Source organism: Oreochromis niloticus, linkage group LG10, assembly GCF_001858045.2.
Source record: "Oreochromis niloticus isolate F11D_XX linkage group LG10, O_niloticus_UMD_NMBU, whole genome shotgun sequence".
NCBI lineage: Eukaryota > Metazoa > Chordata > Actinopteri > Cichliformes > Cichlidae > Oreochromis > Oreochromis niloticus.
Window position 1 is genome coordinate 2,816,695 of NC_031975.2, and position 26,676 is coordinate 2,843,370.

Genomic DNA, 26,676 nt, shown 5'->3' on the forward strand with positions numbered 1-26,676 from the left:
TTTAAAGCAGCTTAAAAGTACAACTTTGTCAGTTTTCTCAAACATAGATTTCTCCATCATTCTAGTAGCAGATGTTTGGCTTCTAGAAAAACAAAATCATGAATTAATTAAAACTGGAAAAACAAAACAGAAGATCCAATTAAATTTTTCTTTTCTTTTGTCATAAACAGTGTCCAGGGGTATAAAATCTAAGCAATGCTGACCCGCATCAGAAATGAGCTCCCGGGGTTTGTTGACATGACAGGATTCAGTATATGTGCTGATGAGAAGCGGGGCTGTCTCCACTTGGCTCTAAAAACACCTTCACAGCATGGCAGACCACAAAGGCTGAGCCATGTTTTCCTATTTTTGCCCTGCGGTGCTACTCATTACTAATTTGTTACCATGGAAACACCGAGTTATGTTGCAGGCAGACTCTTTAAGTTTAAATTACGTAGGTTTTTGTGAAGTTAGAGCAACAATATCATACGGTGTTAAACACAGTGCTGCAGGTGAGTCTCTGCTCTTCTGCCATCTCATCAAAAAGCACAGCTGCTGACCACAGTGTTCAGTAAGGAAACTCAGTGGAGTGGAAGATGTGAAATTCTAATTTAAACCTGTTTTCTAGTAGATATATTGGGTATTATTTCACATTAAAATCATTTGTAATGGAAGCTGAGAATATTAAACCAACTATTTTATCAGGAAGTAATGACATTTTTGTTATGCTGTGTTTTATGCACAGTCTCTTCAGAAACTGTCCAGGCACACTGTATAATTTGTAAAATTCATTTGAAGTGAATACATTTCCCATATTCCCACAAGTAAACTCAAGCTATAATAATAATAATGGATTGCATTTATATAGCGCTTTTCGAGACCCTCAAAGCGCTTTACAATTCCACTATTCATTCACTCTCACATTCACACACTGGTGGAGGCAGCTACGGTGACGTTTTCTTTCTTCTTTAGTGTCTTTATGATTTGCAAACTTGGATGTGGGCAAATTATCCCTTTCTTCCTAGCAGATTGTGTAAAGTAACTTCAGACTGGAAGGGAAGCATGTACGATGACGTGTCTTCTCTGTGTGGGTTTGTGCCTTTGGAGCTGGGTTTTTCGTCACCTCCCTGATCGATTACCTGGCAGCCAGCTTCAGAAAGAGTCCTGATAGTTCCAAACTTCTTCTATTTTACATTTCTTGAGTGCTCATAGCAGACCTTGCACAAATTAAGATTTAACTTTCAGCAAAGTTTTATTATGTAGGCATTTTTCCCCACATGCAGTGTTTAAAGTGGGATTTTATATACAAGTATGAATGTGTGTCCCAGCTTAGTATCATGGGCACACGTGGGCTCCACTCACATTTTTGACACATCTTAAAGACCTGACTAGAATTTCGATGACCACAGCAAAGCTATGAATACATCTGTAAGGAACAATTTCAATTTTAATTTTCAATGAAATCTATAGAATTTCTAAAATAATTTTTTAAAGCAAAGAGTGATTACTTTATTATCTCTTTGCTTTTTCATTTAGATATATCGATGTTGGTTTTGCCAGCTGAGGGCGAACAGATCACACTGTAAGGATTTCTCTGTGATCATCACATAAACTCCTTTGCTGTAACTCACTAAATGAGTTTGTGAGGAGTAAAAATATCTGGAATCCAATAAATGACAACATAAACAATGCCAGCTGTCTGAGCCATGCTCAGAGCTCATTGCTTCGGGTCTGCACTGGGACATGCATCCGTGCTTATTACTTTACGTTTTCAGAACCACTTCCTCAGCTCTGCAAACGATGGATTCATATGTCTCAGGCTGATCAGAGGCAAAGCATTCAGTGCAGCCGGAACCTTATTTATGACAGCTGTTATTAACCACCGAGTGTGCTGGTGAGTAAATCTCTGCCACCGTGTTTAATTTGTTGTGGACTTTGGAGGTGGATGGCAGATACAGTTGTCATGCTGAGTAATACACCTTCCTGCTAATCCGTGTCTTGTGATATAAGACCGTGGAAGCAATTTAGCAGGCAGGATGTGTGAGGCTCAGGCGGACTCTTCAGGATGGCAGGTTGGTGAGTTCAGAATCAATAAACCAGTTTAGGAAGATTCTTCATAATTCTGTTGCTACTGTTCACACTTATCCTCTGCAGTAACACCAGACGGAGTCTTGACAGGCTATAATGTAACAACACTTTAAATTTACACTGACTTCATTAGAGCAGAAAATTAAACTGATATATTTCACTCCACTCTCTTCAGCGCATTTCGTCACTTGCATGATGTTTAACTTTAGCCTACATGTCCCACAATGCCTTCTGCCTGTTAAGTGGTAAATGGCACTTTATTGCTTGGCAGTTCTCTTTATCCTTTCTTAATAATACCACAGAAATGTGTGAAATGATATGAAAACCTCAATGAACAAGTCTGTTATGGTGAAGAAGCTGTTATCAGTCCAACTACATTCCTGCTCCGGCCAAATGTCACCCTCACACGCACTAGAAGTGCTTTGATTTTCACATGACAATAATTATAATAAACTTTATCTATTAATGCCAAATAAAATCTTAAAATGAAGTCAGTACCTTTTATTAAAATGTGTTCTGGAGCAGTGAACCTGATGCCTCCAAATACCCGTGGACAGTCATGTGGTACAGAGAGGCATTGGTAGTGAAAGAACTGGAAGAGCAGAGTGTATGAGGTGTGGGCCCGCTCCCCAAATTCAGATGAATGATCTGAATTACACTTGTAGTCTTTAGAAATGAAGTTTCATGTTAAATTTAATACAATCATGTAGTGCAGTCAACACTTAATACCACTGTGAAGAGGCAATCAGAGCTCCATCCCAGAATTTCTCAGTCTTCGGCACCACAGCAGTTAGTCTTGACCAACTGTGGCTGCAACATAATCATCTGGCACTAAATTAGGAAAAAAGAAAAATGTTTCTATGAGAATTTCTGTTTAAAATTAAGTTCAAAACTGAAGAAATAAATTAGTTTTAAGATTTTAGGAATAATTTTAGAGCCACAACTGAATTTGATAAGTATGTTTGGAAGATTTCAGATATGTTTAAGATCAACCTGAACTGTTTTAAGTAAATTTGACTCCACCCTCTCCAGCAGCACAGTCATTCGTTCATATTCTATGGTAATATGGTGTCAAGCATCACCACCTATAATTAAACATCTGACATGTTTATATAATCAAACTCTGAAAATACAGATAAAAGTCTGTTCTGGGGCATCTCTGTCACATTTAAAAAATATATAATTTATTTAGTTTTGAGCATTTCATTCATTTGGTTTTCTTAAATGAGTTTTCAATTGTATAAACAGTCTCGCCCTGTTTATAAAAATGCGTCTAGATAAACCCAGAGACGAGACAGTAGCAGAGCTACCTGGAGCACGGTGAACGGCAGCTTCAAACTTTCACATCACTCATCTAAATTTGGACAATCAGCGTTGATGTTTCATGTCACTGATGGACGACACAACTGAAATCAAACTGATCACAGATTTTCAATCTTTCATAGTAAAGGTCAAAGGCTGCTTTCAAAATAAATCTGAACTGCTTTTATTTTAAATGAATTATATAATTGTATATAATTTACAGTGTAATTTCACAATCATTCATATTTTTTGAAACTGTTTCATTTCATGTATTTTTACTCTGTTGTGGTTTTATGTGACTGAATTGTTTGTGTACTGTGGATGTAAAAGCCCAGCTGGGGACAAGAGTTTGAAATTAGCTATAAACTGTCATCAGTTTCATATTTTTATACTGGAACTATGGTGGTTTAATATGTGAAACCTATTAAATACAAAGACACAAAAAAGAAGGTTCATATCGACTTTTGTGGTAAATATAATTAACGTCTCCAGATGTGGATCCACTCACAGACACACAGCTGCAAAGCCTCATGGAAAGAGTGGAGCCACTGATATTAGGAGTCTGCAAACCAAGTACCACTGGATGTCATGGAGTTTAAAAGTGAGGCTGCTGGTGTGTTAGGTATCCTTAAAATAATGTTTTGTGCTTTCAGTCAGCTTCGATTTATACAGTCATCCCTGAACACAGACATGTGGGATTCATTCTGAAGCTACAGAAACTTTTGAAATTTTTCTGAAACACATCTGAGCTGAGGATGAAAAAATATAGTAGCTTATCTTATAATTGACATGAAGAGTTCAGACGTCTGACTCTCTCTCTCAAAACCGGGAACCCCACAGAGTAAGTCAATATATGTCAAGTCAGTGGGAATAACATGACACTGAGAAAAATGACTCAACTGCTGCCTGGTTTCTTCTCCTTTAGGCCAGGAGTGTCAAACATAAGGCCCGGGGTTGAGAATCAGCCCGGGCTTTGGAAAGGTGAAGAAGGACCCTGGAATTTCAACTGTATTTTCAGAAGTTTCCTAGTGCTTCCTACTGATAGCTTTTCCCATTCATACTAAAGTAATTGAATTACAGATATCTGTATTTTCCACATTTAAGATTCATGCTGACAGATTTCTTTCTTTTACTACAGCAGCATTTCTTCATCATGTAGAAAAAACAAGACATAGTGTTGAAATTGCACTTGTTTTTCTTACATCTCACTGATTACACTGACAGAAAGGGGATTTTCTTTTAGTTTCTTTAAACTGTTTCAGAATCCCAGTGTTAAGTGCCTTATACTGTTGCTGTGCATTCTGGTATTTTGAGGCTTTGTTGGTATTTTCGTCATTTTAATTGTCTTCTGACAAAATCACTATATGCTCCACATTTGCGGTTGAATATCTCTGGAAAACATCCCGTCCACGATTCAGGGCAGACTCAACTGCTCATCTTAGTCACAAGCAGGTGTTGTAGAGAGGGCCTCAGCACACTGCAGGCTCATTGTTTTGACCAGACTGTGCTGAGCAGCACGTCACTGCCACCTGCAGGTAGGGAGTACAAAGCTCCACATTAGGAAACCATCATGTTTCATCGCTGTCACAGTGACAAAAACGAGGTGAAGACCGGGCATCTCTCTCGCCGAAATTCACGGCCCAAGCAGGCAGGGAGCGCGGCCTCCACCCGCTCTGGGCCCGTCTGCTCCGTCACCTCCGCCCCACCATCAGTCACGTCAAAGCTGCGAGGGACACTTTGGGGAACAGCCATTTTATTAATCAAATTTGAACCTTTGTGTTAGTTTCTCTTTATTCCAGTGCCACCATGGTGAACACTCATGTTAAAAATAAAAAGTGACATTTTTTTTGTTAAAATGTATAATCATAATGAAGACAGTTAATCATAGAAACTAATCATAGAAACTGACATTATGACCTCACAGCATTTTGGATCCCTCAGGCTAACTCAAAGAAAGAGAACAGAAACGGGCCAGGGCAGACAGGAACAGAAAAACAGCTTCTTACGTATATATCCACATGAACTTTTTTTTTTTTCAGATACTTCCCATAGACATTATAGGTTTGGTTCGAAGGGGGGAATTCTGCTGGATTGTCTCACGTTTTTTTTTCCCTGTAGAGGAGCATTGCTGCAATGCAGCAACAGTAAATCTACTGAGGACAGTGAGAGCCCTGAAGACTCTACCTAGTGCACTGAGAGAAGGGATCTGGACACACTTGAGTCGGGCTGTTGTGAAGTGCAAACCATCAGTACTCAAAAACCTCCCTGTTCTAGCTAACATCATTTACCAACCTGGCAGACAAGCAGTGGTAAACTACACCTGAATACAAAAGCTGGAGTGTGTCCGGCCCTGTAAGTATACTCACAACATAGTTATTTATCATCATTACAGTACAGTATAGAGCAATAGTTTCCATAGACTTTTCATATCTTTTTTCATATTGCACCATCAGAGAATGGGACACAGAGAAAGATCAACAGAGACTCCATTTCCTAATTAAAATGAGATATGTGCAAACATGACTAAGGACTTTATTAACCAAATCAATTCTTCCCTGTAATATCCACAAATAAAAGTGATTTCTCTTTTTATATATATATTTATAGTAATAAGAATAATAAATCTTCACATTGGATCATTTCATAGTGTGACAAAATGCTCGACTGGGCTGCCCACCCAGCCGTGATCATAATCCTCATTGTCTTTTAATTGGTCAGTCCCCATGCATCCATAGGAAATAGATTTTTTTTTCTTCAAAAAAAGTAACAATTTGAGAGCAGCTGAAAAGTTTGGACTCTAGTTTCAATTGCTTTCGTTCCGAGATTTCTCCGAGTTTCATGAATGTTTCAGAAGGAAATTCCATAGGAAAAAACATGACTCCAAATCGTCATCTTCCAGAAACCAGGAAAAGAAACCAAAGAGGAAGAAAAAGATGTCCAGGTTCTTATGAAAACACTGGAGAAGTGATGGTGATAATAGATCATTTGGTAATCAGTAATTAATGATCAATAATAGCTGACAACTAACAATTAATAATCACCAATTCCTTATAAAGAATGAACAAGAATAAATAAATGCTCCCTCGTTACTCAATTAGTTTGGCAAAGCTCCGACTGGACTCATTTCCAAATGAGTGAAATTTTTTTTTCTCAAGTGATACAAACAAATAAACAAACCAAAACAAAAAAAATACAAACAAGAGGTAAAAGAAAAGTCTAAAATAAATAAAAGGACATTAGTAAAAGTGACCCCGTCCTCGGAGGGAGGGGACATATATACAGAACTGCGTGGTGAAAGTCAGTTTACTGCACTTGAGTGTTAAGTCCAGTGTTAGAGTGAGTTCTAGTCCCGCCCCAGGTGCCCCTGCTGTTATACTAGCGTATAGGACTTTGCGTAGGGGTTGCTGCTCTGTTTCAGATGTCCTCTGGAGTCCAGCAGGGACTCCTGGGAGGTGCTGAGCTTGGCTGCCTGGGCCAGCTCTGAGCCCTCTCTGTGGGGGAGTGTGGCTGCTGATCCGGGTTGCCACTGGGCCACTGGGTCCCTGCTGGCCTGAGGGGCCTCTGTAGGTGTCGGGGGCGCCATCCGAGAGGGCCGCTTCAGCGAGCGGCTCTTCTGGGGCTCAAGGCAGGCTTGACCCATGGCCGCTCTCTCCCCACTAGCTGTCCCCCTAGATGACCCCGAGCAGGACATGCCTCGGTTTAACAGGAAGTCCATGCGCAGATAGGGAGGAAGGTGAACCAGCTCGCCCCCTGAGGGACGACAAACACAGAGCAGGGTCAGTAAGACAACAGACACTCCTGAACAACCTCACCCTGTTCTCCAAAGTTATCACGCTAAAATAATCCTGCTTATTCTTTTCAGCCAAATTACTCTTCCACTCCCGTGACATGCAGTTTGATGGTGTATGGAATAACTGTGCACTCTTATTTTGAAATGCACAAAACACCAAATCACCAGTAATCCCTGCATGCACTAATCAGGTAATGGGCAGTTTCATTTAACATGTGGATTTACATTATAATGGCTGGGATTTGCTCACACTATCAAACAGATATTACCAGTGAGAGGCTCACACATCCCGAACAGACAACAATTATAAGCCTGCAAAGAAAATCACTTTAATCATTCCAACCATTTGTCCTAACTGAAACAAATCCTGTTCTGATCTCAAAATAACATCCACGTATAGTTTAAGGATCACAGTCGTTTACTTGCCATACCACATTTGTCTTGTTCGGCGTCCAAACCTTTAATTTGTTTTATAGTTTAACAAATGTTTATTTTAGAAGTCAAACTGCAGCATCAAAACCTCCACGTTCCCACCCAAAGTCAGAATAATACATTTCCAGTAACTTTGGACTGAACCTAAAATGTATTACATCTTCTTCATTTGTACATTAAAATGTTCTTTTGCCCTTTAAAGCAGATATAGCTGCCTTTTTTTTTGCTACATTTATAATTAATTTTTAGACAATGCTTCTGCATCTTTGTCCAAGTTGTTTTCATTCAGACTGGACTTGTGGTTTCACTTTAAATAAGACGACTATCAGCTTGAATGAATTCACTGCTGGTGTTAATATTAGGGGTAAACATTAGAGATGTTGAGCAGTTACAGTTTAGTGGTTATCAACAGATCAAAATGAGATCAGTTGTAATTAAACGGTGGCATTTCAGGCAGGCTGAAGTGTGGCCTCTGGACAGCTTGGCCTCACCCGGTCTGTGAGCCTTGGGCACGGCCATGTTCATAACCCGACTGACGTCCTGAGGCTTGGGTGGGGAAGCGGTGAAGCGGCAGATGCCTGATTCGGATGGCGTGCTGGAGGTCAGGCTGTCGGTGTAGTCGTTGGTGCCTGCCGTCATCTGCTCTGACGAAGTGTCCGAAATGAAGCACTCGGTGATGGTGAATTTGGCGTGTCGCAGCTGCTCCTCCATCTTGGCGTGCTCGTAGGCTCTGGCGAGCTCCTCATAAGTTGAGGAGGCGCTCTCTGTTGACACCATGCTGCTCCGCGCACGGTCTGGATCAGGCCCAGAGTTAGTGGAGCGGATTAGTGTTAGAATTAGTGCAATGCCATTTTGTGAAAGTTAATACAGGTGCTATGCTGTTAGGAGCGTAGGGTCACACAGAGCAGCTCTGTGTTATTTACCTGTGTCCTGAGATGGGCTGACGCTGTAGCTGTCACTCTCCTTGTCAACAGAGCCTGCCACTCTAGGTGTGGGCAGCCTCCAGTCAGTGCTGAGAGTGTGAGAGGAGACTGGCGGGTGGGGGCGGTTTAGGGTCCACTGGCTGGCGTACCTGTTGCGAGCAGCTGGGCCAGCTTTGGCCGTGCGGCGGGCTGTAGGGTCTGAGAGCGAGGCAGAGAAACGCAAGGTATTTAAGTAGGTCAAAGCAACAACTTGGCTCAATGAAATGGTCATGATTACAACAGAAAAGAGTGACAACAGTATACAGACTCTGGGATTAAAGTGGATTTTCTTCTGCGTCACTATGCAGACTTTGATTACTAAAGTAATAAAACCTAACAGTGAGCTCACTGCATGAGAGCTATTGGGCCAGATTTATTCACATGTTGCACGAGTGTAAAAAACAGTGTTGTCAGTATTTAAAAAGAGAGCACAGTGAGAAGATTGCATGTAAGAGGTGGGTAGGAATTTTAAAATCTGATTTACTAATGTTGGAGGTGCACAATTTACCACTAACTGTGCTGATACTTAGGCCGGAAGAAAGCGTGTCTGACTTTTGTTCTTGATATGGCAGCAGCTACTGCTGCACTGAGAAGGCATCGCAGAGGTTTAAGAGTGTGTGCTAGAAGAGTGAGAGATCTCTCCAGGACTGTCAGTGTATTTGCAACGGCAGACAAAGATGTGAGAAAAGATGCAGATTACCAGGTCACCCAGTTCTAAATGTGACCCGGAGCCTCGAACCTAAAGGAGGTCATCCAATGGCAACAAAACTTTGTCCATCTTTTTATGTTTGTGGCACTGAGTTTAACATACTGTGGCTTCTGTGGCAGTAATTCCACAGTGGGGTTCAAAGCAGAAAGGCTAAAGAACAACCGAGGGATGATGGCGCTGACTTTAAAATCTATCCTGCGAATAACAGTTTGTGCAGCCATCCTGCAACTTATTATACCTGATAATAAACTAGCTGAAGTCTATTTGTGGAGTGGATTTCATGTAAATATAGAATCTGTAGTGAAACCGCTCCACAAGGAAACACCATATTGACTCCAGAACAGCAGGCGTGGCAACAACACTGTAACTATGAAGCAGCATAATGTGGCGTATGAGTGTAGCAGCAGTCTGTTGAGCTGACAGCCAGAGCTAGTTTATGTGTGAATGTTGTTTAAAAAATCCTCATAATTTCCAAAACAAAAGGCACACTGACAGAGGGAAGGTTCACGAAAGGAGAGAGTTCTGGGAAAATAAAAGGACATATAAACATTTTAATGTATTATGAAGTTAAAAAAAGAGTCCGTACTGGACTTACTAGTTCCTGGTCTGGCATCAGACACGTCTACCAGTGGACCAGTGGCCTGGGAGATTGATTGGTAGTGGACAGTGTGGGTGACTGTGGACGACTTCTGCTTCTGTGTCTCCCCGAAGTCGTTGTCGGTCAGTAGCACAGTGGACCTGTCATCTTTGAGGAAGCAGCAGAAACAAACTTAGCCTGCGTGCCATCTTACATTATGTCCTGTGGCACCAGTGCTCGCTGCGCGCTTACCAACAGTCTCCATGGTGTCTCTCTCCTCGATGAGAAGCTGGGCTCTGGGGATATCGATGTGCATGCGGAGTGTCTGCTGCTGTTTGTTAATTGGCTCTGCTGGACGCGTGTTTTTACTGAGAAGCACAGAGCAGATGAAAAATGAATGGAAGTGAAAAGATCTTGTAATTGTATCTGTGTGCATGCTGAGGTAAATGATGATGGCTTAATGAAGATGTTACCTCATGAGCATCTCAGCCAAGCTTTTTGCATCTAGGAAACATACAGAGAAACTGTTTAGAGGCAAGCACGTAGCAAATTTGGGAAACCCGCCCATCACGTGTGGGGACCCCCATCATCTCACCTCTGAGCCTCTTGAGCCTCTGCTCCCTCCTCCTCCTCCTCAGCACCAGAAGTCCGATGAAGATCACGACGATACCCACCAACACGCAGGAAATGGTCACCATCATCTTCAAACCCTCACCGGTCCCAGAGTTATCCTCGCTCACATTGGGCGCCTTCACTAAAGGTGCGATGGTACCTGTGCGGAGGTCATGTGACAGTGTCAGGAGAGACAACCTACATGACAACCCCCTGATCTGTCTCTTTAAATGAAAGCTACTGAACAAATCCTAATGTGTAAAAAAAGTCAAGAGCATTGCAAATTTTGTGTTTCACCATAAGCTGCTGCCCTTTCCTAATGGTTGTGCTTGACCTTTGTCAAATTGACACTAATGCTTTGTTCTCATTTCGCCCAGCTGTACCTCAGTACCAATGAACTCATCCTTCACAGCCTAATGCTCACCCCCACCCTCTCTTCGGCAGTCGCAGAATGTGATTGAGGGAGGAAATGAAGTATTTGGTCCTCAGAAGTGATTGTGGTAGAACATCGCTGAGCCCCCGGTGTGCAATATGAGCTGGTAATGCTGGAATCCTTTATCTCAAAGGAGATCAGGAGATTATTTGATTCTTGTGCTGGAATTCAGAGGGCTTGTGAAGGCGGCGTCATCATGAAAACCAGCTGCAGCCACTAGATTTGGTATGAAATGTGCTTTTTATTGCCCGATTTGTCAAAGGCGGCTCAGTCTCCTTGAGCCTGGAGCTCTGCCATTAACAGAAAAGGTAATTTATTCCTTTTTGCCTCAAACTCTCACACTTAGTCAGACTCTTAATGTTATAGTTACTGAGAACTTATGACTTTTATCACCAATTCCCTCCTAAAGTGTCAGTGTTCACATGATACCTCTGGAGCAGCCAGTGAATCACACAGGTACAGTACCCTGCTGGTTTCAGTAGCCCACGACAGACAGTACAATCACTCTGCTCCCTGTGAAGAAAAGAGTGGGAAACAGATGGTCTCCTGCCACCGTGTGAACTCACTGCCATCATAGCTGAGTGTTGCAAACTTGACTCTCTTCTCGGCATAGCCGGCGCTGTTGTAGACTTTCATCTGCAGCTCGTACCAGGTGGCCTCCTGCAGGTCGTAGAGGACGTAGCTCTTGGTGAGGGAGGTGCGCTGTGCCGTGGTCCAAGTGGGCGAGTCTACTGGCCGATACTCCAGGGTGAACGAGGTGATTGGGCATCCGCCGTTATTCCAGCCGTTCAGGTTGAGCTTGACTCGAGTGGCATTGATGCTAGTGAAGAGCTCCTGTTCTTTAGAGTACTGAGGTTCTGTGGGAAGAAGGAAAAATAATCAGAATTCAGACACAAAATTAACAGCTTAAGACAAAGTACACCTTGATTAGACCTGCTTTTGCATTCACAACAGTCTTTATTCTTTGTTGCATACGTTCAACAAAGTGCTGGAAACAGGAAACTTCAGAGATTTGGACCCATGCTGACATTGGCAGCATGTCACTGCAGACATGCAGACATAAATTCCCACAACTGGACTGAGCTCTCGTGATAAGGAAGCCATTTGCGTAAAGTAAACTCACTGTCAAGTTCATGAACTTTGTGACAGGGTGCATTATTTGCTGGAAGAAGGATTTTTCCATACCAGTGACTGTGTGTACACTTAATCAGATGCAATACATTCTGTGCTATCACTTTATTTTGTAACTCAGGATGTTTTCAGGAAACTGAAACCAAATTCAAATTTGGTGGATCTCCCCTGTCGAGCGCGCTCTGAGATTTCAGCAGGGATCTGAAACCTGAGCGGGTGGTAGGATCTGAGTCTCCTGGTAAGAAAGTCTACAGCTGAGGAGTCCACAATGAGAATTTATTCTCCAGGGTGAGACTGTCAGCGCAAGCTTCTACTATAACGTCCCGATGAGGGAGTGCAACCGCCTGAATTGCCGCTGAGCCATTGTGTGTTTGCTCATAGTACACTAAAAATGGTTTTTAGCTACATCAGCACAAACTTTCCTCACTACCTGCCCCTTTCTGTTGCTCCAAAAAAAATGAAAATTAAGTTGACACACAGGAGAAGATCCAGGATAATCAAAAGGCAATGATCTAAAGATAAAGAGCTAAAAGCTTATTGGATTTAAACCAGATCAATCCTTCAAACTCCTATAAGGTTTTGGCTCTTTACAGGTTTGATCAAACCTTATATATTATTATTTCTGAGGGAAAAAAGTTAAAACCCCTTTGACCTTTTAAAACACGCACTCAACGTGTTTATCACTCCAATCATTTGCTGTATTGTTAAATATTTTAAGTTTACTTTTAAATAAGTCGAGGCTGCACAACGACTAACCTGTAACATGCCCCTTAAAGAAGAACAGTTCATACCTTTCCCATGGGTCTTTGCTTCAATGATCTCACTGATGCGTCCGGGGCCCACGGCATTCTGGGCAGTTAGGGTGAACTTGTACCAGGTGCCACATTTGAGATTTTCTAGCCTGTAAGAGCGCTCACTTGGACTGATGGCAAAATTACCCCACTGTTCACTGTTATCCTCTGAGTACTGCAAAATGTAGCCTGAAGGTAGCACAGATGGGGACATGAATGTAAATCAAATGGTAAAAAAAGCAGTGACAGAAAAGGACAGGTAGAATCTCTCTGACCTCTAATGGAGCTGCCACCGTTATCTCCTGGGATCCAGGAGAGGGTGATGGAGGTGGTGGTTGTCTTGGTCACTGTGAGGCGAGGCTGGTCAGGTGGAACTGAAGGAAACAGCAGGAAAAGACTTGAACAAGAAGGATTTAAAGACAAAAATCTAGCACTGAAAAAGATGATAACGTGTCATTCATTTGTCTTTCTGCCCATGTTGTAATTCTCACCTTGAACCTGGAGGTTTAGGACAATCTTGTCCAGTCCAAAGCTGTTACTGGCCACACACGTGTAGTTCCCAGAATCCTCTGCTTTCACTGTGCGGATAACGAGGCTGCCGTTCGTATGGACGCTGCGCCGGCTGTCAATCACAACGGGTGCTGGGGTTCCATTGCTGAGGCAGAGATGCATTTACAATTAGCTTTCAGCTTCCAGTGCGCCACACAGACACTGGATATTTTAAGGAGACAATATCCACAAATATTCAGCTGTGAAAAGATCCTCAGTGATTAGTATTTTACTCACATCTCCTTCAGCCACTTGATGGTTGGTGAAGGATCGCCAACTGCCTTACATGGCAGCAAGATGTCCCTCATCCAGGGGGTCGTTACGGTCCTGTTGAAGGTCAGGATCCGAGCCGGAGCTGCAAAAACACACAACTGATCAGCCTGCAGTGAAATTCAAAGACATGTGTTCCTGTTTAAATATTTCAGATGGAGAATTTAACTTAAGATGTGCTCACACATGTCTAACCTGACAGACTTCTTAAAGAAACTAGAGAAGAATACATTTCTGTGACAATTATTGCAACTTTCTACAGAGGAGCAATAGAAAGAATCGTAACTGCAAACATCACAAACTGCTATTAGAAATGCACAGTGCAAGACCAGAAAGCACTGCAGTGGGTGATTAATATAGGAGCTTTGGGTCCTGACTCCAGACAATAAAGGGCCTGTTGGTATATGCATCAGCTTATCTGCGTTTACAGAACATGTAACATGTTACCAGGGCCAAATGTAGCATTATTCCAATCTAATAATGCTCTTTGTCTTAAGAGTCATTTTTACCCAAACCCCACTCCACATTTTACGCATCAACTTCGCACTTCAAGGTCACAAACGTGATACCAGGCAACAGAGAGTTGTTCAGCATTGAAAAGCACATTTTATAAGAGAGTAGCTCCACCGACCCTCAGCCATGGGTTTGACAGTGATGATCTCGCTGGCATTTCCACGGCCCGCAGCAGTCACTGCAACAACCCAGACACTGTACTGACGGTTTTTGCTCAGGTTGGGGATGCGGTAGAAGAACACATCTGGGGCCGCCTCAAACTCACTGCTCACCTGGAGGAGGGAGGACATTCATAAATGACTCCAGTACATTTTTAAAAAGACTCAGGAGTAAAACTACACATGCTGATGTTTTCTTATTGAGCCCAAACCAGTAATGAACAAATATTGTGTTTGCACCGAGCTGGACTGATGCTGTCTACGACCAGTTCTCAAACAGCTCAAATTATACTGGCCAGAGTTCACATTTAGACCAAACAATTCATTATCTGTGATTTTTTGTACACCTCTGCAAATGTTATAGTTGTTTAGGTGCTACAAATATTTGTGTTTCACATGTTCATGCCTTGTGTGAACACCTAGGACATGTCAAATATCTACAGTTGCTTGTGTGATATATGCTTCAAATAGTAATAAATAAATGGTTTTAAATGTCTTGATATGCAGGGCTATGAAAAATCAGGGTGCTGTAGCATTATGCTGAGCAGGTGTAAAGCTCTTTAAAGCTAAAGAAACCCACACAATTATTAATTATTTCAGTTTTTTTGTAAACTTTTGTTTTTACTTTACTTTTACTGTAATTATTAAACAAACATAGGTCATCTTTGCTTCGAGCCGAAGCTCCAGTTTCCTGGTTATCAGTGATTCTTTCATTTTGAACTATTCAAATTCAAAATGCTGTAAAACAGTAACCACGGCAGCCCTTGTTAGCAACAAAAATGTGTAACAGTGTAACAATGTCTTTTTGAATGACTTTGTTGATGTGTTTTACCGTGGGGTGTGGGTTGGAGCAGAAAACAGTGTATTTCCTGATGATGCCGTTCACTTTGAGAGGAGGAAGCCAGGACACGAACACCATTGAGTTGGATGCAGCTGCTGCCTTTACACCCGCCGGAGGACCGGGAACTGAAAGCACGAGATAATTTAGTTGATATACTCCCCACATTAAGCTAATATTAATACTCGGAAGATTTTTATGGCTCTTTTTACACTGATTATACAGCTAGATAACAGATGGCCACATAACATATTCTACAGGGCTCTCTGCTGCATGCGAGACTTACTGCTCTCTACTTAATAAGTATATTTAGGATCCTGCCTCATTTTTATCCCAGTAAAATACTGTTGGTCTAGAAAAACTGACATTTAGCGTAAAGAGGGGAGATATTGTAATTCCTTGAGGCAGTGAATCAAATTCACATTAGCACAGATCTTAGCATAACCTGACCATGAAACAACCTCTATGACAGAAGCTCGCTACAACCTGACAGCTGCCCCGGTGCCTTTTTATTTGGAGAGGTGACTTAATCGGCCTACCATCCTCCTTGGTGCGGGTGTAAATCTGTTCACTGCGGACACCATCACCAGCTCTGGTGAAGGCCAGCACCTGGATGCTGTAGTTGGTATATTTCTCCAATCCATCCAGCTCCAGTGAGGGCTTAGAGGTTGTCACGTTCCTGATCTCTCCGAGCTCTGACCGACAGAAAACAGAAGAAGATGAGAGAGGAGACAATCGGTGAATAAATCAGCGTGGGATCTACACATCTCTGTCTCTGCTAAGATATTTTCACCTTCTCCTCAGGAAATGATTCACTTCTGACATGTTGAACTGTTTGCATTGTTATGTTTGACTGGATCAACTGGAAAAAATGAGACTGAGAATATTACACATATAATATCTGTGTAGGCTCTCAGTCATCCAGGTCATGGTAATCTAAGGACCTTGGAAACATCTCCAGACGTTTCATCTCTCATCCGAGAAGCTTCTTTAGTTCTAAGACCAAATGGTGGAGAGTCCGAGGTACTAAGCCCTCCTGGGAGTCGACCCACTATTGATCATGTGCCTCATCACGTGAGCCAAGGTGTAAAAAAGGGTGTGGGTCATTATCTGCAGAGATCTCAAGTGAAACCACTGTGAGACTTCACCCTATCATGTAACACATTGAGGTCAACTGACGCTGAAGCTCAGCAGCTTCTTTCAAAGCTCCTTAGATTGTGTTTATTAGTTGACGATTGAAAAAAAAAGGTCACAAAATTGTTGTAAATGATGCTGTTATATGTTTAGGTTCTGAATTTGTTTAAATTCAGATTTATCCTCAACCATACTGACAGCAGTATTAAATACTCAGTATATGTAAGAATATTCTGGTTCCTGAATTATTTTTGTGAAAAAAAAATCCCCATAATGTCTCCTGTTGTAAATAATCCTGTTATGTGACAGGTTGCCACTGGTCCAAACATGTGACTACTATAATATAGAGGATCAAAAAAGTAATATCAGGCCTAAGTGAGCACAGCCTGAGATGATTTCATATTCAGTCACAAAATTTAAACAAGCCTGGATCCAAGCGTACATGTTTCCCTCAGCTGTTAACTTCTGGATTATCAGTGTGTCTGTATTCCTTCACCACAATCTGTTCTCCTCCACAGTTCTAGCTTTTCATTTCACTCCAGAGATCTATAACACATCCCCAGCTACTCCTCTTCTCCTCATTAAGGAGCTTTTAAAACACTTGAAAAACACAGTAGGATGTACAGGTTAACCAAGACATACAGGTTGTCTGTGCCTGGCCCACAGTCTTCATATCCAGGAACATATAAAAATGAAAAACAATGATTTTAAAATCAAAAATTATGTTTGCATCAAACTGGAACCACATCCCGATAAAGAAAAGTGACAATAATCAGAGGTGAATTTGTGCCCGTATTTTTCTGGTGCCTGCAACTGCGAGATAACTGCAGCTCTCCCGTGACTTTAATTGATTCGAACGGTGGATTAATTGTTTTTCCGAGCCAAAAGGATATTTGCAGATGGTGTGATGACTTGCTGGTTTTCATTGTTTGACATAATTGCTGAAGATAATAGTTTTTGGCTGTTTAGACTGTTGGTCAGACAAAAGAAGCAATTTGAATATGTTACATTATAATTTTTTAATGGTTTTGCTGACGTTATGGGAAAAATAGACTGAATAAGCAGGAAAATCACTGCACAATATTCAAAAATTCAGGTCTGTGGTCTTTTAGTTTTTAGATACTCTGATTTCTCTTACTCAACAGAAGTATTACAAAAAAACAACCAAATGAACAAAACCGTTCTTGTTGTACAAACTGCAACACCGCCTGCATAGCCTGCACCACTGCAGTTAGGGTCTATACCGCCCTCTGCTGGTCAATGACTTATTCCATCATCCTGATGTACTACACTTGTCTGGCATTGAGTGCAATACACAGATCAATATATTAATTGTTAGGCTACAGTATATATAAAAAATTATGAACACAAATATTTGCAAATAATAGCATTTTAAAGTAGCTTTGAGAATACATTCACTGTTACCATGCAAACTAGCCATGGCTGTCAAGTCTTGAGCGTTCATGTTCTGTAGGCAGGCCAATGTGATGTGACAGTGCAAGGGGCAAAGGTAATCATGCTGTCACAAGCAATCTGGCTGACACTGCCATGCCATGCTGTCCGCCTTCCAAACCACATCAGCATACAGCCTGTTGGCCAGCAGTGAAGGTTATGCCATGCCTTAAAAATCCATCTGAGTAACGACACTAAAAGCTACAACTTGGTCATTAGAAACAATACTTGTTTCTAATGACCAAGAAAAAGTTACACGCAGGAAAGACTTGAGCCAGGATGTCAGGATGGTAACTTAGAGCACTGCTTAACCTCAGCAGTTAAATCTTTCTAACAACATGCACATATTTACAGTAATAGGCTCAGAAGTGATGGCCTGCCATTGGGATCAACAATATCCTGCCCAAGGACATCTCAGAATACTCGAACCACTAACTCTGCTGTAATTGGGCAACATGCTCCAAAACCACAGTGAAGCTGTCAGCGAGTGTCCTTGGATGTAGTTTCATCAAGTAAAATGATTTGCTCTAGGCTCAGTGTGGGGATCTGCAGGGCTTTACTAAATGTAAGAAAACACTGGGTCTCATTCACCGACACGCACAAATCAAATGTTTTCTGCACAAATCCTGGCTTCGTCACTATTTTTATCTGAATCTGTTTGTAGCTACTAACAAATTAGAACATCAGACCACCAGAATGCAGGAAGATGGTTGTCCTTCCTGTTAAGAGGGAGTTTTTCCTTCCCAGTATTACCGAGTGCTTGCTCATAGGGGTTGTTTGATTATTGGGGTTTGTAGCGTCTTTACTTTACAATAGTGCTTTGAGGTGACTGAACAAAGCTGAATTGAATTGAAATAAACAATGAAGACTGTGGATGGGTAAAATTAGATAAATACAAATCTTTAGCATATTAAAACAACATTAATTAAACTGTTACATGTATTCATGTTAAATGAACAGATGTATTAAATAATTATAAAACGGATGCCCCTTCATCCTTGTTGGATGTTACGACTTTGACCTACATTTCTTGGCATTTCTTGGTTTGTCCATTAACCGCACTCTTGCGTTGACAGATCAGGTGATCCTTGTCCAGGGTCAGTTATTTTAGCCTAAGCCTCACCATCTCTGCCTTTGATTTTTGTCACTCGTGGCTTGTTTTGGCTCTTAGCTCACACACAACTGTTCCTTCAGACGTGCTAGCAGGCTAGGTGTGCCCCTGCATAGGTGCATCAGACAGGGTTATCCACCTCTGCTCTGATTGGAGGCAGACTCATAGTAGTGCAGATCACACCTACCTGTGTGTGTATATGTTTTCATTAAAAAAAATGCTATCAGGAATTGTTTCTAATTTTACTCTATTTGAGGAGGAAGTGCAGATTTCTGGAGACTGAGATGTATTTTTGTAAAATGCATGTTAATCTAAACTCAGGTTTGCATGCTCTCGTGTGTGTGTGTGTGTGTGTGTGTACCTCCATCAGGCAGGTTGGCCCAGTAGATAACCCTGAATCCCAGCAAGTTGCCATTCAGAGCTTCTTTAGGAGGCGTCAGCCAGGACAGTGAAATGACCTCTGGGGAAGTTGCAACGGCCTGGACGTTCTCCGGGGGACGACTGGGCACTGAGTGGAAAAAACCCAGAGACAAAGTATAAAAACAAACACTGACGTAATACCCAGTGATCTCCACTAGGTTGTGTTACATCCTCACAAATATCTGCAACATTAAACCACGCTGCCTGGCTCCTTCACAGCTGTGTTTGTAATGGGATACTCCAAATGTATTAGTGCTGTATTTAGATCAAGGGTTTTGTCTCATGTTCAAAACCTGCGTACAACATTTCTCATTCATTGATGTGAAACTACAATTAAAAAAATAGACTTATTTCCTCCCCTCTTACCGTCCTCCAGTGTGGTAGCAGCCACCTCGGTGGAAGACGGCCCCGTCCCAGCGCTGTTACTGGCTTGCACTACGACTCCATACTGGGTGAACTTCTTCAGGTTATCCAACACCAGGCTTTCTGCATTGTCCCCTGTGGTCTCCACGCTGATCACACTGAACTGGTAGTTTCCTCCTGAGCTGTACTCCCTGTAGCCTACCTGGTAGCCTTTGATGGCCCCATTTTGGAGGTGCTTTTTGGGCGGCTGGGAGAAAAATGATAACACTCATTAGAGATTTACTGGCTGAATTAAATATACACTGTGCTAACGAGGGAGTGCTAGCACACACACACACAGATAATTTGTCAGTTAATCAGATTTTTGCCACTCATGCTCCTATCATGTGTTGTTCACATCTGGTAATGAAATCCATCTTGTTTGTAACACCCAACCTACCAAAACACAATCAAAAATGCATTAAGGGCGTATTTAGGCCTGAATGGTCAATATGGGCAGGAAACAAGAACGCGTAACGATACATGACACCAAGTAGGTGATGCATCCAAATGCATTCCTCATTCTGCTGAAGGAAAAGAAAATGTTGTAATCCTGCAAATGATTTACATTCAGATCATTCTGTTTGTCTTTCCTAATCATTTACTGCACCAGCACAATCCTTTTCTCTTGCTGGTTGAGAGAAAATGTGCACTTTTTTTATCATTTAAAGCGTAGCCGTGCGCCATTTGTGAAAGCATGACATGGATGCATGAATTGAATTGCTCTGAAATTCAACGATCCAAGCTTTAAACAAGACCACATGTTATTGCACATCAGAGCAAATTAATGGATTCCCTCACTTTCAACTAAGCAGATGAGAGATGCAAATATTGTAACTTCTTCTGAAAAAGCAGAGTAATAAAATATTCTACAACAAACTGGTTCAAATCCACAAAGTTAAATAAAGAAACACCTGAGCTGAGCTTCACTGCTCGCTGCTGAGCTAATTCACAGGAGCAGCAGCAGGTTAAATGCTTAGTTTTATGGACAGAGTGGAGAGAACAGCACTGAATTAGGAGATACATTTAATTATATATATATATATATGTATACATATATATATTTTTAATCTGTATCTATATGGATACAGCTAAAGACTGCACACATTCAGTCTATGGTAACACACAGGATCAGATGAACTTACCCTCCATGTGACTCGGATGCTCTGGGAGGAGAGGGCTTCCAGCTGCACGTCCTGAGGCGGACCATCAGGAGCTGAGATCATGTCAACAACATAAACGTCTGATTAAAGTGTGCACATCCAACCAACTGAATGAGTGAGGCTGTGGATAAAAATATGGAGCTTGTATATGTAGGTGGCTGCTGAGGGTGAGGGGAGGCTGCCAGAGTGGGGAGCACTTGGGGGGGGGATAATTTGCAAAGGGCTCCTGCTTTTCTCTATTGACCAGAGTGTGACATTTACTACTGAGGCCGCTAATTGAAAAGTTTTGCTTTTAGTGCAGGGTCAGCGTGTGTTCAATAATGCATCAGAGCCGACGGGCTGATGTCACCGGGCTGTTAATGAAGTGACACAGTTGGCTCTTTACCCTCTTTTGCCTCCTGTCTCTATTTCACTGCTCACACTCTGATTGCTGTCGTTCACCGTGCGTTTTTGCTACACCGATTTTTGTCTTACTGTACATTATTCACAGTACTGAAAATCAGATAATTGCGTGTTTGCATTATTTAGTTCTGCAGAAAAAACAGCACAGAATGCATTTGGCTTTGAGAGGGATTCAATCTCTTAATTCTCACCTGCTTCATCAGTGGTGATGGTGAGCTCATTGCTGGCCTCACTCTTCCCAATCAGGTTCTTGGCAAACATGCGGATGTTGTAGGTGGACGAAGGGTGAAGGTCGATGATGGTGGCCTGGTTGAGCTGAGGGGAGACGTCTTTGGTCTTCTGTGCAGTATCCCAGGAGGCTGAGGGGGGAAAGGCCAAGTTTTATTGGTGGGCCTGAACTCAAGAGGTCAAATCAGGCTAAGTACATTAAATTATAGCTTTGAGATTAAATGAATGCACTGGTAATTCACATCTCTACTGGCTTAGCTGCATTTCCAGATTGGTATTACACCAGTATGTTGGACTTAAATGAGCTTCACTGTACCTGATTTATTCTTGCTCTCAATATCAAAGCCTGTTATTGGACTGTTGCCATCGAACCCCATGGTCCAACGCAGTGCGATGGTTCTGTCTTTCACTTCTCTGATCTCCACTTCTGGGGGGTCCGGGGGCTCTACAAGGCCCAAAGTTAACTTAGTGTTACTGGAGGATGCATTATTGTGAGGATTAAAACGATCTGCTCAAGACAAGCGTTAGCTGACATTATTTGAGCATTTCAGTTAGGTGAGGTTATACCTTGTACTGTGAGCTGTATGATTCCTCTGTCTTCACCAAAAGAGTTAATGGCATGGCAGGAGAAGAAGCCGGAGTCCTCCCTCACTGTGGGCATGATCTAGTGGATGCAGAGGAACGACAGGACGTGAATAATGAACGGGTGTAAAATAATACATCTAATGGATGCCTTTTGGTCCATTAGTAATACCGAAGTAACAAAGTGGGAATAATTGTTGCATCTTTATATTTTTGGGATGTTGCCTCAGCATAAGGATCTTGGCAGGATGTGAAACATCATTTAGAAAATTGTTTCCCATCGTTTTTGGCTTGTGAATGTTTGTGGCCTTGAATGTAAATGTAAAAATACAATATTTCTTTTGTTCTTGTGTCTTTAATGATGTCTCATCTCAGCACCCCCTGGTGCAAAATCCTGACCCACAGATGGCAAACATACAGTATCCATCTTTAAACACAGTCTAACAATTAGATTGGATTTAAATCTAATTTAACTCACATGGAAACTCTGCACCCAATAGTAAACCATCATCATACACCAACAAAATATAATCTCAGACTGACCACTTCAGCCTCCTACCTGCAGGGTGGAGATGACTTCATCGCCCACCTCCTTGACAGAAACCACGTAGCGGCTGGTCTCAGGGTTGATGATGCGTTCCTCCTTTTCCCAGCGCACCATGATGGGTTTCTCACCATGGGCCGTGCAGCTCATCTTCTTTTCTTCGCCCTGCGTGGCCAATGTGGTGTTGGGGTAGGACGTGATCATAGCGGGGACTGGTGTGAAGACAAAGTGGAGAGAAAATAACAGATTTTGTTAGTTTCATTACACAGGTGATATCAGTACTCGCTGTTGTTCACAGCTGTTGTAATCACCAGCTGTTGTTCACAGCTTTTGATTAAGATATTGATATTTTATATTGACAAGATATTGTTGTGGTATCAATATTGATATAAATATGTAGGCAAATAAGATTTACTGATGCACGTCTGTTGTATCAATTTTCTAATAAATGTTCAAATGTAGTGTGAGAAAGAGCTTTAAACCAGTATGTGCTTTTATATTATATTATATATATAGATGTATCTATATGCAGTTTAAAAAATGATCAGACCACCTGTCATAAAAAACAAGAAAAAATTAAAGGAAATAACTGTATTTTTGCATGTTAATAAAGAAAAAACAACAATGTGCTTTAGTAGTTTTTTTTACATTTTTATATTTGAATATTTCAATATTCCATATTTCAGTTGAAGAGCTTGAGAATTCAAGTGGAAACGTGAAACATAAAAAACTGTGTTGGTAACTACAATTTATACAACAATAATGATAAAAAGGTTTCAAAATCTGGACTTAAATTCCACTGTGATGCTTCGGCGTGACCTTAAACAGGCTGTTCATGCTCAAAAACTCAAGAGAAAGAACGCAAGAAGAGTCAAAACACATTTACTCAGTGTATTCAATAGTGTCACGTGTCTGCAGGCTGCATGTTGGTGCCACCCATGTAATTGTTGAGCTTGTTTTGAGTTGTGGACTTTTTTCCCTCCTTGTTTTTCGAGGGTAAGAGCTCAGCTACGTTTTGGTTTTGTCTTTTTTGTGGGGTTTTTTTGGCACAACCTAACTGTCCCTTTCTCCCCCATATTTTTTGGAAGGAATTTGGGTCATTGTTTTTGTGGGAAAGCTGCCATTAAACTTGTCACAGCGTACTTGTACTGAGTTTCTGGAGTTGTTGTGTTACCCCCTCCTGCTCTCGAGGAGGCGTAACAATAGTGATATTTGTACTTTCTGCTAGTCCCCATCCCTTCACCTCTGCCTCTTTAAGCAAGCAATTACTTGGGAAGTAATTGCTCTTATAGCTAGCTCCTTTTAACTCTGTAAGCCTAAAATACCGAAAACCCATTCAGAGTAAACTGACACTATGATTTCATTATATTCGATGTAATATTATATCTATCAAAAAGATGTTCCTCAGTTAAAGATGCACCATGTAGTAAAAAAGCATAAACAATCAAATAACACAGTTAACAGGCAGGCCTATGATTGGCTGGACGGTGAGGAGCAGCTGATGACTCTGCTGTCCTAAACATAAACATCATGAAATAAAAATGAACGAATTCCTTTTCTGGAACTTCTTACAAAGCAAACGTTGTTTTTTTAGTTTAGTGCATTATTTGCCACTTGCAAAAATGTTTAGTATTCATCTTGTAAATTTTATAATATTAAAATATGATATAAAAGCCTAAAGTAAAAATAAATAAATAGAAAAAAACACGAAGCTTCACGTGTGTATTGTTAAAACAGCAGATATAAAACCTATAATGTTGATGGCAGCGCACAGCTCTGGTGTGCATCCTGTATCGTAGGGTACTAAGTGGTACAGTTATGTTCTAACAACACTCTGAAGACACCACACTAAATGTACACTAACGACATACTGTACATGGCTCATTACACCCACAGCAGAGTGTATAACAGCCCTCCACTCCCAGATGCTCTCACACACACCTCTGCCTGCGCATGCACGCCAACACGTGTGCTCGCTCTCATTTTCCGTCCTACACTCACACGCACACACACACGCGCACACACACACGGGCACACACACACGCGCACACAAAGCGTGACTCTGCTGATGTGATGGGATGTGTCAGGCAAGAAGTTGCGAACATTTAAGCCTCATGTCTTATTCACTCTGCCACCATTTGAGGCTCGGCTCTGGAAAAGAACGCTGATTTATTTTGCATGACAAGTATGAATTTTTTGTGAGACACATTTGGAAAAGTGAGGGGAAATAAATAACCGCTCCGGCTTGCCTTTATGTAAACGTTATCGTTTGAGAGCACAGCTACTTTCATTTCGCCATGTAAGTGGCTCCGAGGTGGCACGGGGCCGTGTTGTTGACACTCCTGGCAGAGTGGGATAATGTGCTAGGTGACAAAAAGGAAGGGCAATGAAGCGACTGAGAAGGCTCGGCTCATCAGGTGTGGAGAATACCTGTGTACTGTAAACTTTAAAGATATTTTAGTATCTGGCATTTTGTAATGAAACATTGAAACTACACTCATCACAAGAGCATCATTATACAGTTGTGTAGAAGTTTACATCCACTCATCATGGGCATTACTGTAACAGTAATTTGGGGCTTTTAACGATGTCTTCTGGGTGCTCAACTTTGAATTTATTTTGGATTTCCTCTAATCAAAAATGACACATTCAGGCTCAAATATATACGTACACCACTAATATTTGATCAAGTGTCCCTTAGCAAGTTCAACCAGATGCTTTTGGTAGCCATCAACGAGCTTCTGGTATGATTCTGGTATGCCGGATATTTGACCACTGTTCTTGGCAGAATTGGTAGAGTTTACTTAAAATGTTTTCCTGACATGGACCCAGCTTTTAAACAATAGAAAGTCCACTGCAGAAGGCGGCCTTTTGTTCCATTAACTGTCAAAACTACTTCAGTAATGCTGAGGTTCAGGCTCTGGGAGGGCCAATCCATGAATATTAGGTTTCATTGTGTGATTTTCTATCCAGGTTTGCTTTTATTGCATTGACAGTGTGTTTGGATCCATGCTGAAAAATGAAGTTGTTACTTCCCAGATCGTATTGCATGGTGGATAAAAATCTCATGGTATTTTTCTGCATTCATAAATTCATCAATTTTGATAAGATCCCCAACATGGATTGAAAGACCTTCAGAAAGCCGGGGGAACTATCGCTCGAGAGCACTTTACAAAAATGCCAAGAAGTTTTGGATCATTGGAAGCAAGGTGAAAAAAAAACCACGAGAAGCAGCTCAGTTTTTTGCACACAAACTAGCGCTGTGCCCTTTACAGGTGAGTGTGCAAATGTTTTTTTTTCTTTTGTAGTTCTAATTTACAGATGTTTCCTAAATGCCTCAGCAGCAGTTCCCGTTTTCCAAGCAACAACAGTAACTGATGTGACAGGAAACCAATAAGGAAAAAATAAATGAATGAATATATCCAGCTATCTTTGTTAAAACCAGTCTTTGTAGAAGATAAACCTAAAGTTTTTTGATCCAACAAAAAATAATCAGAGCTGCTGCTCCCCTCGGAGAGGCACACCAGTAGAAACCAGTGCTTTAGTTGGGTACAGCAGACAAAGAAACACTTACATTTATTTACTGTTTGAAATGCACACTGGATGAAATTGTTGGCAGCCATTTCAAATTTTAAAATACTGTGAAAAAAACCCCCCAAAGGTTCCATTTTTGGGATAATATTTTTATTTTTTTTTTTCCCACATTGATGAAACAGGAAATCCCGATTTGAGATTAAACACAAAAGCAAACATTTCTTTAAAAGCAGGAGTGCCTCTGCACCATGAAGAGGCCTCTGAGATGAGGCGTATGCAGCTTGTGTCTATGTAAATGTATGTGTGTACAACCCTGTGTGTGAGCAGCCCAGCTGAGCCAGCCCCGAGGCACATTTTATGGCCTCGTAATTGTTGTGTTGATATATTTCTTTAATATCCAGCAGAATTATGGAAACAGAACCAGGGGAAGGAGTGCAGACAGAGGGAGGAAAGAAAAAGAGAATGAGAGGACAGATGGTGGGAAAAGGGTATCTCCTTGTGTCAGAAAGCACCGGCTCCTCTGACGCCTAATTCGGCTCTAAACATAACTGGAGGTGTGCGTGCAGATGT

General features: G+C 41.5%; 1 protein-coding gene across 3 annotated transcripts in view; it reads right to left on the reverse strand.

Moving 5' to 3' along the window:
- Positions 1–5,105: 5,105 nt before the first annotated feature.
- The window catches only part of dscama (Down syndrome cell adhesion molecule a), a 99,844-nt gene continuing 78,273 nt past the window's right edge, over positions 5,106–26,676 (reverse strand). Inside the window, exons 12-33 of one of the 3 annotated variants that reach the window (XM_005454602.4) lie at positions 22,588–22,784; positions 22,014–22,110; positions 21,763–21,891; positions 21,410–21,577; positions 20,799–20,869; positions 19,618–19,861; positions 19,193–19,339; positions 15,674–15,829; positions 15,129–15,262; positions 14,257–14,410; positions 13,593–13,710; positions 13,298–13,461; positions 13,082–13,180; positions 12,807–12,995; positions 11,451–11,741; positions 10,435–10,611; positions 10,313–10,343; positions 10,092–10,207; positions 9,858–10,007; positions 8,515–8,712; positions 8,083–8,385; positions 5,106–7,119 (exon numbers count right to left, since the gene is read on the reverse strand). In XM_005454602.4, the coding sequence (XP_005454659.1) occupies positions 6,740–7,119; positions 8,083–8,385; positions 8,515–8,712; positions 9,858–10,007; positions 10,092–10,207; positions 10,313–10,343; positions 10,435–10,611; positions 11,451–11,741; positions 12,807–12,995; positions 13,082–13,180; positions 13,298–13,461; positions 13,593–13,710; positions 14,257–14,410; positions 15,129–15,262; positions 15,674–15,829; positions 19,193–19,339; positions 19,618–19,861; positions 20,799–20,869; positions 21,410–21,577; positions 21,763–21,891; positions 22,014–22,110; positions 22,588–22,784 (3,713 nt within the window). In that variant the 3' untranslated portion in view covers positions 5,106–6,739. Of the gene's footprint in view, positions 7,120–8,082; positions 8,386–8,514; positions 8,713–9,848; positions 10,008–10,091; positions 10,208–10,312; positions 10,344–10,434; positions 10,612–11,450; positions 11,742–12,806; positions 12,996–13,081; positions 13,181–13,297; positions 13,462–13,592; positions 13,711–14,256; positions 14,411–15,128; positions 15,263–15,673; positions 15,830–19,192; positions 19,340–19,617; positions 19,862–20,798; positions 20,870–21,409; positions 21,578–21,762; positions 21,892–22,013; positions 22,111–22,587; positions 22,785–26,676 lie in introns of all 3 variants that reach the window. The other 2 variants (XM_005454601.4, XM_005454604.4) reach the window with 2 other exon arrangements.